The sequence below is a fragment of the Alternaria hordeiaustralica genome (assembly GCF_023758085.1).
Source record: "Alternaria hordeiaustralica strain BMP 2776 chromosome Unknown scaffold_10, whole genome shotgun sequence".
Taxonomy (NCBI): Eukaryota; Fungi; Ascomycota; class Dothideomycetes; order Pleosporales; family Pleosporaceae; genus Alternaria; species Alternaria hordeiaustralica.
Genome location: NW_026056782.1, coordinates 592,895 through 605,240, shown reverse-complemented (window position 1 = coordinate 605,240; position 12,346 = coordinate 592,895). Strand labels below are relative to the sequence as shown.

Sequence of the window (12,346 nt, the reverse complement as noted above, 5' to 3'; positions counted from 1 at the left end):
TGTATTCACATATTTGTATTGTTCAACCATCTACGGTCAAAAACTCGAGAAGCTCGATGGTATACTATCTTCTGGAGGCTCAAACTTTGCCCTGCCCTCTTCTATCCAGTTCTCAAACCTGAAAACACCGGCCTGCACACTGCGTATAGGCGTGACCTTGGCGCCACCTAGATCTCTCCCTTCCTTCTCTCTCATTATCCCCAACTCAAACGCCTCCTCATCAAACACATCCCTGTCCCTAAACAGCGCGCCCCTCCCCGTCTTCTGCAAACTAGGCTGAACCGGCTGCCAGACCTGCGGGTGTCCAATTGGCGGATCGATATCGCCCTCATCCTTGAGTTCCATACTAACATTGAAAGTGCAACCCTCAGGCAGAGGCTCCAGTCTAGACGTCCGCATCTCCAGCTGCAGGAACGCCGCGCGAAACTGCTCGCTGAGATTGACCTCCACACCCGTATCCAACGGCTTCGTCTTCTTCCTCTTTACAGTCCCATCATTGTTGTATTCTATTTCCTTCTCCTCTTCCTTCTGCTTCCCCTTTCCCTTCGTCTCCGGCGGTATAGGCCCTCCCTCAAACCCAATATCCAACATACGATCCCGCCGTTCCACAACAGGGAACTCGCTCACGTCGAACATGTAGCGTTCCATTATCTTGGCGCTGCCCGAGCCTTCATCGTACTCATCGTAGGTGAATATGACGATGCCGATTTTGTTAACGACGCCCTTGAGCAGCTCTTCGCGCACGGCGGTTATGGCGTCGGTGATCCATTCGCAGACCAGGGGATGCCGCGATTGGTAGACGATGGCGTTGTGGAAGCGGGAGCGGGCGAAGGAGGTGGTGGGGTAGAGCTCGCGGTGGTGGAGGAGCGTGTGCGTGTAGGCGGTTAGGAAGGTGGTGAAGTGGTTGAGGGTTTCGAGGTAGGTTGCTGGCATCGTCGCGGTGGGTGTGTGACGTGTGGTAGTAGGGATGTGATTATTTTATTCGTGGGCGGAGTGTGTATGCGCCTCAGGTACGAGATAGTGTTGTGCACTTTGAGTAGCGGATTGTAGTCATGACGCAGACGCGTCTCGTCGCGTGAAAGCCGCTAGCGTGTCGATGGATAACGGTCACGGCTCTGGTAGGGCTGCTGATCGGTATGGCAGACGTGGTGCGTATGCTGTGTCGAGTGCCCCTGGCATTGTTGAGGATAACAACGTGGCAGCAAGGGGAGGATTGGGGAGAGGGGAATGTGTAGGTAATAGTCGCGTTTCCACCGACCGGGAACTGGGAAGAGGCATCGTCGTCACCGCCAGTCGGGCAATTGGCCACCTCGCCCTTCGTTATAGCCCAGCTGCCATACTCCACCTTACTTCTGTATTCGTCTCTGCCCTCTATACCCATCTGCTACGTATATGCAGTCGTCACGGCTTATTGCTTCAGTTATAGCCTCCGCTTAGCCACCCCACCACCCAGAGATTCACGGAGTTGCCCCGCATCTCCGAGCGCGTTCTTTTTCCTCGCGCTCAATCACCCAGCAGCACCCATTAACAAACGCGTCAACACCCGATCCTTCCACTTTGCCAGCCGTTTTGGGGAGCGCTAGACGTGCCGACTAGCTCTATACGCGCATGCCCCACGTTGACCATGGAGGACCAACTAGTCCAGCTGCTATCAGCAACCCAAACCGCCCAGGAGGACACGCGCAAACACGCTGAGCAGCAGCTCCTCTCCCTCTACGGCCACCAGGAGCTCCCCCTCGGCCTCATTGGCATCGCCTGCCATGACAGCGTGCCGCTCAACATCCGCCAGGCCGCCGTCCTGTACCTGAAGAACATTGTGCTGGCGGGATGGAGTTCCAGCCTCGACGAGTGGAAGGGCCAGGCGCTCGTCTCGGAAGAGAACAAGGCTGTATTACGGCAGCAGCTACTCAACCTCGCTACCCAGGACGGGCTCGACCGCAAGCTCAAGGCCGCCGCGGGCCTCGTCGTGAGCAAGATCGCAAGCGCCGACTATCCCATCGAATGGCCAGATCTCCTCGACAACCTCCTCGCACTGATACCGAACGCGACCGAAGGCCAGCTACATGGCGCTCTCAGGGTCCTCGGCGAGCTGGTGGAGGACTGCTTCAACGAGACGACCTTCTTCCAGGTCGCGCCTCAGATGATCAAGGTCCTGTTCAATGTGGCCACCAGCGAGCAAACAAAGCCGACGCTCAGGGCCTTGGCTGTGAAAGTCTTCCATGGCTGCTTCGATATTCTCGAGATGGTGCTGGAGGACCACAAGACTATGGTGAAGAGCTTCGCGGATGAGATACTCAAGGAGTGGATTCCCTTCTTCGTCAACGTCCTCAACAACAGGCTACCTGATCCGCCGTCAATCGATGAGGAGGACTCGGATGCGCCCAACGCCCTGCTCTACAAGGGACAGATTGCGCTCAAGCTACAGTCAGTCAAGGTAGGTCGTGTCAGAAGCTGAACACCCTGGAGCCTACATCGACGTTGGGTCATCCACTTTGCATGTGCTCAATTTGGTGTAGTCTCTAGGCCTATTCAGTTTTTCCCGTTCAAGGTGTTCCCAATACTAACAGCTCGCAGGTCCTTATGCGCATACGGTCCGTCTTCCCCGCGATCCTCTCGCCGCAAAGCATCGTCCTGTTCCAGGCAACCTGGCAGGAGCTATCCTTGCTGGAACCCGCCTACTCTCTCATGTACATCAAGGAGGATCGTCAAAGCAGGCTAGAAGATGCCGACGGCCTACCATACACGCTAGACTTCCTGATCCTGGAGGAGCTGGACTTTATGCAGGCGTGTCTTCGTGCACCCCCGGTCCGCGCGCAACTCGAACAGGAACTCCAGAACCAGACACCCGACAACTCATGGGTCACCCAGGTTATGAAGCTGGCCGTGGCATATGCGCAAATTACTACAGAAGAGGAGGGCCTCTGGGATGTGGATGTAAACATATTCCTGAGCGAGGAGACGAGCGTAACCGCGAACTACACGCCCCGCACAGCCTGTGGTGACCTCGTCATCAAGCTTGGCGAATGGCTGCAAGAGCCTACTGTCAACGGCTTGTTGACCTACACAAGAGCGCTCTACTCGGAGTCAGAGAGCTGGAAAGCTAAAGAAGCTGCACTTTACGTGCTAAACCAACTGCTGAGCGATTTCCAGGACGTGGACAAGCAGATCAGTCCGGATGCTGCAAGCGGCTATGTGGACTTCATCCGGTATGCCATGCAGCAGCCCGACGCTTTCCTGAGAGCACGCGGTTACCTTGTCGCTGGAAGTTTGACAAGGACAGCTGGAGATGCTCTACAACAGCTCGGCACATCCTTCCTCGAGGCATCTCTACAGGCCATTCCATCTGACGAGTCCGACGTTGTCCAAGTGTCATGTATTCGCGCTCTGCAACACTATCTCCAAGCGCTCCCACCTGCGACCACACAGCCCATGCAAGCACCTATCATCATGGCCATCAGCAATTACCTGGCTGCACAAGACATGTCAGAGCTCAGCGACAGTGAAGATCTTATGGTCACTCTGGTCGAAACACTCCGAGACGCCATACTTATTGATACGCGGATATGCATCACAGACAACGGTCTCGACACACTCTTCCGAATCGCTAGTCATCAAGCCAACAACTTCCAACTCACTATGCTAGTCACCGAGGCCTTCGAAGAGGTGACGGAGACTATTGCGCGAATGGGCGGAGACGCATACGTTCAACTGTGCGCAAGGGTGCTCCCATCACTTATGGGTGCCTTTGATGTCGGAAGCTTGACGGAGGAGAATGCTTTATGCAACTTTGCTGCTGACCTTCTGGCTGTCATGGCTGAGCATGGACCAGAGCCGCTCCCTGCTGGCTTTGTCGCTACAACCATGCCAAAGCTCACAAGAGTCCTGCTAGGCTCTGCCGATGAGGAGCTGCTGAAGTCTGCTACGACTGCCGTAAAGAACATCATCTCGCACGACCACCAACAGCTCTTCGAATGGCGGGATGACACCGGAAAAGCAGGTCTTGAGGTAACTCTCATCATCGTCTCACGTCTGTTGTCCTCATGCAGCGACCATGCTGCTGGCGAAGTCGGTGCACTTGCCGCAGAGGTAGTAGAGAAGGCCGGCCACGAACGACTTGGACCTTACCTAGAGCAACTCCTACGAAGCGTCGCTGTCCGTCTAGGCCAAGCAACACAAGCACAGTTCATCCAAAGTCTAACGCTCGTATTCGCGCGTCTAAGCTTGAACCATGCCTCAGAGGTGGTAGACTTCCTGGCTGGCCAGGACATCGAGGGCCAAAACGGCCTCCAGGTTGTGCTAGCCAAGTGGCTCGAAAACTCAATCAACTTTGCCGGCTACGACGAGATCCGACAAAAGTACGTACGAACCTCTCCGGAAATCGAGCAGTTCTCTTACGAACGGAGAAAGCCTATTGGAAGGCTGGAGATCGTTCGGAATAAGTTGAACTCCCCCTTCTTCCTCTTTTGTTTACTTGTTGACTGTGCATAATTGCTGACTTTGGTTCGCAGTGTCATCGCTCTTTCGAAACTGTATGATTTGAAGGACCCTCGTCTTGCGCAGGTGCAAGTGCAGGGTGACTTGATACCGAATACCGATGGCCGCATCATGACCAGGAGTCGCGCGAAAGCTAGTAAGTCTTCTCTTTTCACATTTCCCTCCCCGTCTTTGCCACTGAAAGCAGTGATTGTCATGTTGTGGAGCAAATCTGTAGGCCGTAGTGTCGTTGTCGCGAACCAGTGCGATAAACTCCTCTTACGCCCATCCACAAACTGACACACGAATTCAGATCCTGACAAGTATACCATAGTACCCGCACCCCTCAAGATCCTCAAAGTCCTCGTCGTCGAACTCCAATCCGCCTCTGGCGCACCTCTCGACGCACAAGCAGCTGCTGAGCTCGCCGAAGAAGAATCTGATGACGGTGAATGGGAAGACGAGGCGAACCCTTTCATGGACCTTGGCAGTGGCTTCAGCAAAGAGCAGCTCATGGCTTTTGCTGCTGAAGAGCCGGGTGGTGGCCGTCAGCGCGACGACGAGACGCAGGGTTTCCTGGTGGATTTCTTTAAGCGCGCGGCGACGACGCAGGGTTTTGCGGAGGAGTTTGGACAGCTTACTGAGGAGGAACAGCAGAGGTTGAGGGATAGTGCTGCGTAGGGGATGGGTTCATGTGGGAATTGTCCGGGGGATGGATCAGTTTTCTCGTTACTGTGCGTGTTCGACATGAGATACCATACTGTCGGAGCTAATAGATAGCTGAGTTGGATGAAGGATCACGATCGATACATGATAGTATGAAAAGTCACGCTTAGCTGCGACTGGCTATACGAAGCTATAGCGAATTTCATCAAGTATACATTTCAGCAACGAAGTTCCTTGGACGGTAATTCGAGGTCGTCTGCAGAGACTACTCAGTGGCGCCGATGAGACTAAGGTGTGTGACAAGGGCAGTGCGGCCACAAACACCTAGCCTTTCGTTTGCGTAGGAACAGTCCCGGATATAGCCAACGTACCTAGAAATATCTCGTCACATGACATACTCGCTTGTCATTCAGAAGGATGGCAAGCGACCAACTGCGGCGCATAGCCACCAATTGGTGCATCCTTTCGGCAAGGGCCAGCACTCGACCCTCTCTGACCGTAGTGACTGTCTACCACCCCAATTACCATGGCTGCTACACCAGAACCGCCCCGTATGAGCGAAAAAACTACCGACGTCGCTCCCTCTCCCGAACATGACCAACAACCCAACACACCACCATACTCCATCTTCACCCGTAGCGAAAAACGCTGGATAGTCTTCCTCGTCGCATACGCTGGCCTCTTCTCCCCTCTCAGCAGCTTCATCTACTATCCCGCACTATTCAACATCGCCGAGGATCTGGATATCACACTCACAATGGCCAATCTGTCGATCACGACTTACATGCTTGTATCTGGGATAGCGCCTTCCCTACTGGGTGACATGGCTGATACAATGGGCCGCCGACCGCTGTTTCTGTTTGCTATTCTTACGTATACGGTTGCTAATGTGGGGTTGGCGGTTCAGAGGAGTTATCCTGCGTTGCTTGTGCTGAGGATGGTGCAGAGTGCGGGGAGTAGTGGTGGGTTTATGGGATTGTGTTTGGGTTGGAGTATGGCTGACGATTATGGGGTCTAGGTACTATCTCTTTTGGATACGCTGTTGTCAGTGATATCGCTACGCCTGCTGAGCGAGGTGGGTACATTGGAGCAGTTCTACTGGGGTATGCTACAACCACATCACGAACGCGACGGTCTTTCTAACTACTATGACCTAGTCCGAACGTAGCGCCTAGCCTCGGCCCTGTTTTGGGTGGCATACTCGTCCAATACGCCGGATGGCCTTGGATCTTTTGGACGCTTGCGATACTATCCAGCATCAACTTCTGTATACTCGCCGTCACACTTCCAGAAACCGCTCGCAAGATCGTCGGAAATGGGTCGATTATGCCTACACGCCTTTTGAACAAGTCATACTTGAAGCAAGTGAAGCTCAACTCAAAGAAGTCTTCAGTAACGAGCTCCGAGACTGGGATCGATGTTCAGCCGATACGAATGCCCAGTCTGAAGCCCTGCTTCAGAGCACTCTGGCAGAAAGAGAACGCACTGATCATGCTCATCAACGGCCTATTTTACATGACTTACTGCTGCGTTCAAGCATCACTGTCAACTCTCTTCATAACAATATACGGTTTCGAAGAACTATACGCTGGCCTGATATATATTCCGTTCGGAGTTGGCTGCGCCTTGGCTTCTTACACGTGCGGTAAGTAGCGCACACCAAGTACACACAGACTGATCGATAACAGAAAGCAGGCTACATCATGAATTGGGAGTATCGTAGAGTTGCATCTATTTCGGGCTTCTCGATTGATCGAACGCGCGGCGATGATCTTCTGGACTTTCCTATCGAGAAGGCTCGATTGCGGGCTACGTACTTTTACATGAGCGTTGCTGCTGTGACGACTATCGGGTATGGATGGGCTCTGGATAAACGTACGGTAAGACTGTCATCAAACACGTCGCTCAAATCTGATAGTACTAAAACGTCACTAGCATTTTGCGGTGCCGCTGGTTCTGCAGTTCTTCATCGGCGCCTCCATCACGGGAGTGTTCAACGTACGTATATTTACAAATGCATAAGATGAGCCTCCTAACGATCCCAGGCTTGTGGTACTTTACTTGTAGATGTCAATCCGGTGCGACCTGCAACAGCTAGTGCGGCTTCTAATCTGTTTCGTTGCGTTCTCGCAGCCGCAGCTCTGGCGGCTTTAGACGCCATCATCTCGAAGTTAGGAACAGGATGGACGTTCACCTTCTTAACAGGTCTCACTCTATTGTCAGTACCTATGGCGTTTCTACTACAGCTTTCTGGCAAGAATTGGAGACGGGGGAGTCAAGGTCAATCATTGCGGTGTTAAGATAACGAAGACTATAAAGCAGGTGCTGGATCGCGGAGCTGTAGACTCTGCGATACTTTACGCCGATAATACCGTTGCAGATCGGTTGTCCCAAACATCAGCCAATCTGGCGTAGCTCTCTCCTTCTTGACTTACCGTTTCGGCCAATTCGTCTTGCACCTGAGTCCGTGAAGGCTCTTCTCCCGGTGCATATGATGCATACTTATCGACAAGATAGCACATATCCCTATACGCCCTACATCGCCGTCAGTAAACCTTCTACTCAGCATTCCAAAATCAAGCTTACATCTCCCTCTCCTCACACCCCGGATGATGCGCCGAACGAACAACATTCATCTTAACACAATACAACCGATTGCGATCATCAAACTCTTCCACCGGCTCATCCACGCCCATGACGCGAAGATACTCTTCCTTGTACTCCGGCTTCTTCGCGAACTCATATCTTTCGTACCGCCACATACCAAGGTCCATTTCATGATGCGCATAATACGCACCAGCGTCAAAAATGTAGATATTCCCGTTCGAGACATCTGTAGCGACGTTGCCTTCCCATAGATCTCCATGGATGAGCGATGGCTTGATTTGGCGGCCGTTTTCTTCGAGCGCACCGAGGAGACGCGGGATTACGTGGGTTAGGACGCGGGCGGAGGTTGCTTCGTACTCTGGCCATGGGTCGTTCTCTTTCTTCTCGATCGAGAGAGCGGTGCGGAGGAGCTTTGCGAAGAAATTGGGCCAGCTTGGGTCCCAGGATATTTCCTGGGCGAAGCGGCCGTGGCAGGTTGGGATGGGGAATCCGAACATTCCTGTGGGGGATTGACTGCATTTATGCAATTGCGCGAGTTTGGCGCAGAAGAGGGTAGGTTCTGGCAGAGTGTTTGTCATATCGATGAAGTTGCATAGGAAGAAGTACGTTTCCGGCGCTTCCAGCTTGAACTTGCCCCAGGTGTGGGGTTTGGGAACGAAGTCTGGCGATATCTCGTAGAGCGAGGCCATGGAGTTGTACTCGCCTTCCATCATTACCCGGCCGGCTTCATCTGTGGCGATCTTGAGGAAGTATTTCTTCTCGGCGCCATCGGGGAGGAGGACGACTAAGCAGGCAGTGACGGTCCAGTCGGAGAAGCCATGGCGGTTAGATGAGAGGACTTTGCTACCTTCAGGCAGAGCTATTGAAGATATCAGTAAAGAATTGGTAATGTACGTTAGTCTGCCTACCCCGAAGTACAGCCTCGTCGATAGGAAAGTCGCCTTTGCTATCGTCACTTCCGTCTCCTTCCTTCGCAATTGAATGTACGGCTTCTGACATATCGGCTTCAGACAAGAATGTGACAGCTAGTTTGAGCGAGCGAGAGAGTTCCAAGAGTATACGATGTTAACACGTCGGGTTATTGTGTTACATATGATATCATCGCAGTGAACTGGTAGTGAATCCTCCTCACCACAGGCACACGACACATGATAACGAACTCAACCACGCCTCATGCGCCGCACGGCAACTGCAATATGACCACATTCCGAGACCAGCTCTTTTGTATGCACATATCGATACCCATTACCTGATAAGATATAAGTGTCAGAACCGCAATGACTGTACCTCAATCATCAGCATTACTCGCCACACTGGCCATCAAACACACACTATACAATTCAAAATACTCAGAAACTCCAAAGACCACCTTCAAAAGCACATCACCAACCCTACAAATCCCTTGCCCTGTCGTGTAACCACACCTCTCCCCCTTGCATCGCTATCAATCTCCATCCGGTTAGTTCAATACAATACACTCATCACATAAGCCGGGAATGCAGCCTCGTCTTTTACCCCGCTCGCATGTGACGACTGAAATAGAAACAAACAATCGGCGCGCTAGAAGGGTGTTCGCATGCGCAGTGCATGCAGTTCACGGCCCAGGAATAGCAAAGATAGTACCTGATAAGGGACGATCTGTGACGCATAGTAAGCCTATACAGTGGAGGGGTTGTTTGGTATGAACAAAGGACTATTTTGAAGACCCCTTGTGGCAGGGCGATGGGAATGGAATGGGTGTTGGAGGGGTAGTGGATGCATGGAGGGGTGGTGTTGCGGGCGCTTATGCGCAGTGAGGGATTGGTGACGCTGGCGAGGGCACGTGGGAGTTGGAAGGGATATCGCTGTCCTGGTCTGGCGGGAGGTTGCGCTTCGGATCGATATTGTTTTGGTGTTGCTACGTTGGCCGTGGGGGGTACTTCGCGGTTGACAGTCGTCCTTGGAACTCACGTCTGCGATGTGATGTTACATCATACCTGCTCGTCACCTGCCCATAGACCAGCGGTCAGTGTTTCTCAGCGCAAGTGCCGCTGAAGAAATAATGCGCGTATGCACACGCCTATCCGAGTCTGCCTCCCAGCGCGCATTTCTCCGGCATTTCTCAAAAGAACCCCAATCACGCAGAGGATACAGCGCTTAATCTTCCATTTCGCAGCCCGAAGCCACCCACCAGCAAACCAAAAGGCGCAGCTGACCACACCCACGATGCATACAGCCAGGTCGCTCATTCGTCAATGTAACGAGAACAGAACGCCAGAGGGGAGCGGTATAGACGTGGCATGTCTCTGGCTCAAACTTTTCGACCCCTCCACACCCCTCACGGTGAACGTACTGTACCACACAAGCGACGCATCGGCCAGCTCCGATTATGGTAGCCAGAAACTTGCCAACAGCCGCGATCTCGATGCTCGCACGGCATGAATGATCTCGCATTGACCGATGTATGACGATAGACGATCTTGTGACCACGCGTCCATCTACCCGCCATTACGATTCCCATGTTCCGCTCCGGCACCGTGACGCGGTAGGTGAAAAGAAAACCTTGGAAGTAGGCGAAACAGTGACATAGGCAAAGGCGGTTCACGCGGAGTGGCAGCGGGGTACAAAAGTGGATAAGCAGGAGGGGAGAGGAACTGGACGGGTGGGTCTAGGCGGGGTTTAGTCTGGCATTCGTCATATGCCGCGGCTTGCCTGATGTACTCGCTTCGCTTGCTGCTTGGGTGTGCTTGGGTGCAAAGGGACGTGGAATAGGGGACCGGTTCATGCACGATGGCACCGGCCACGTGTTTTGAAACACCGTAGTCGCTCGCCGATGGGCATGGCCTGTGTGTGTATATGTCACGCTTCTGCATGAACTGCTGGTAGGTTTGACGATAGCGATAGTGTAGGCATCAGGTGTTCTGCGAGGCTTGCACATGCACCCCGGATTCGCATTTTCGCGACCCATTGCATTGACGCGGTTGGGACTTTCAGGCAAAGTGCTCGCCCATGGCGATGTGATGGGCTTGCCTGTTTAGCGGAATGATGTCGTATAGTTGCGACGGAACGCGATCCGGCGCGACGGAGAAAGGTCCAGAAGCAGACATGTTTGCTGGGACGCAGAGGTCATCTGGAAAGCGATCGCATGTGCTACGCCGGAGTAGAACAATGCTATTCGTTCGTTGGAGCGATTCGCACAAACGATCCAAGTACCACACTCATTCAGCCGTGGAAAGCACTGAGCACAAAAGAAGGAAGATGCGATGCCGCACCCAATCAACACGGCGCACCCCAACAGCGCTCACTCAGCTCGTGACACCCACCAAAACCGAAAAGCTAAATGACGGTAACTTAGCAGAGACTGTCGTGGAAGCCGATAGCCCTGGTTCTAGCCAACAGATCCCGTGGAACCCTTCCTGCACCAACCTCGCGTCTTTTGTCATACACGGAGTACTAGCCACCCACCATCCTTCCCTTCCATCCGAGCCTCCCGACGACGGGCAATGTCTCTGTGCCTGTCGATCCCAAAACGCAGAATGATGCCAATCCTGCAACTCTATCAAACCTGTTGCCTAATCACCCCATGTCAGGGTGCCCTTGCGCAACGTTGACTCGTGTTATAACCGGGGATCAAGGCAGAGTGTGCCTATCAAAGGAGTTCCCGTGCCCAGGGATAACGCGACGCCTCTTAATCTTGAAATGGGAAGGGACGCTTGCGCTAAGCTTCGGGATGGGGTGGCATGGAACTTTATGAGGAAGGCGAGGCATGGAAGGAGGCTGATAACGTTGAGCCGCATATGTGGCCGCTATTAAGGGGTGGTTTACTGTGTTGTGATGGCCGCGAGAGACCCTGGATGGAGGGACGGTAGGTAGATTCGCTGTAATGTCATCGTTGCATGCGATGCGCGCGAGCTGTAGGTACTGTGCGACGGCCATCCCAAAGCCCTGGGCCTTACCACCCACAACTGCATCGTAAATAGCACTTTGTGCACTCATGTCTAACCCAACCATTCCTCCACGCAAACGTGAGCAATGCCCTATTTCTTTTCCCGGTACGGATCGATATCAAGATAGCAAACCGCTGTCGTTCCACTCTACCACTCTAGAGGGCCAGCGCCAGGCGGCACGAACTCATCTGCAGGCCGTCGGATTGGATAGGTGGCAATCCTTCCCGCCTTCGCACGCCACGTTCAAGGCCATGGGGGTCGCGGAAAAAGCAAACATCATGACCTTGCCTCTTTGACGCAACCTGCAGCAGGCTTCCATGCACAGCGCTTCTTCTATGGTAAGGCTGAGGACAGCCCGAAACAGCCAATGAAGTTGGCCATGTGCATGCGCAAGCGCCCGTTGGCTGCAACAAGGCACCGTCGTGCGTGATGATTCACTAAAAGGACTGTGATGAGTCTGCGACTCACAGTGCGACAGCGCCTCCTGGGAGCCTGGGAACGTGGCAACCCAGGCAGAAGAGGGTGTGTGAAAGCATGTGAAATTCAGGTGTTGCAGACGCAAAAGCATGTGTCCGAGACTGATCTGAGGTGTGCGATAGGGTTACTGTGTCTCAGATTGCCCATGAGTGGCTGGCATGCAGGGGTCGCGGCTTTTAGAGATCGCCGCCGTTAGA

The 12,346-nt window shown here is 53.4% G+C and overlaps 4 protein-coding genes across 4 annotated transcripts; 2 read left to right on the top strand and 2 right to left on the bottom strand.

Moving 5' to 3' along the window:
• Nucleotides 1-36: 36 nt before the first annotated feature.
• J4E84_005796 (uncharacterized protein) lies at nt 37-933 on the bottom strand (the record flags this gene model as incomplete). The annotated part of the gene is made up of 1 exon (XM_049388388.1): nt 37-933. The coding sequence occupies one exon, from the start codon at nt 931-933 to the stop codon at nt 37-39; it is 897 nt and encodes a 298-aa protein (XP_049243933.1).
• Nucleotides 934-1,624: 691 nt separating this feature from the next.
• Nucleotides 1,625-5,154, top strand: J4E84_005795 (uncharacterized protein; the record flags this gene model as incomplete). The annotated part of the gene is made up of 4 exons (XM_049388387.1): nt 1,625-2,434; nt 2,575-4,355; nt 4,509-4,630; nt 4,787-5,154. The coding sequence occupies 4 exons, from the start codon at nt 1,625-1,627 to the stop codon at nt 5,152-5,154; spliced, it is 3,081 nt and encodes a 1,026-aa protein (XP_049243932.1).
• Nucleotides 5,155-5,665: 511 nt separating this feature from the next.
• On the top strand, nt 5,666-7,439 carry J4E84_005794 (uncharacterized protein; the record flags this gene model as incomplete). The annotated part of the gene is made up of 6 exons (XM_049388386.1): nt 5,666-6,101; nt 6,158-6,242; nt 6,297-6,784; nt 6,835-7,019; nt 7,075-7,137; nt 7,185-7,439. 6 exons carry the CDS (start codon nt 5,666-5,668, stop codon nt 7,437-7,439), a joined length of 1,512 nt encoding a protein of 503 aa, XP_049243931.1.
• Nucleotides 7,440-7,721: 282 nt separating this feature from the next.
• Nucleotides 7,722-8,745, bottom strand: J4E84_005793 (uncharacterized protein; the record flags this gene model as incomplete). The annotated part of the gene is made up of 2 exons (XM_049388385.1): nt 7,722-8,605; nt 8,655-8,745. The coding sequence occupies 2 exons, from the start codon at nt 8,743-8,745 to the stop codon at nt 7,722-7,724; spliced, it is 975 nt and encodes a 324-aa protein (XP_049243930.1).
• Nucleotides 8,746-12,346: the final 3,601 nt, after the last annotated feature.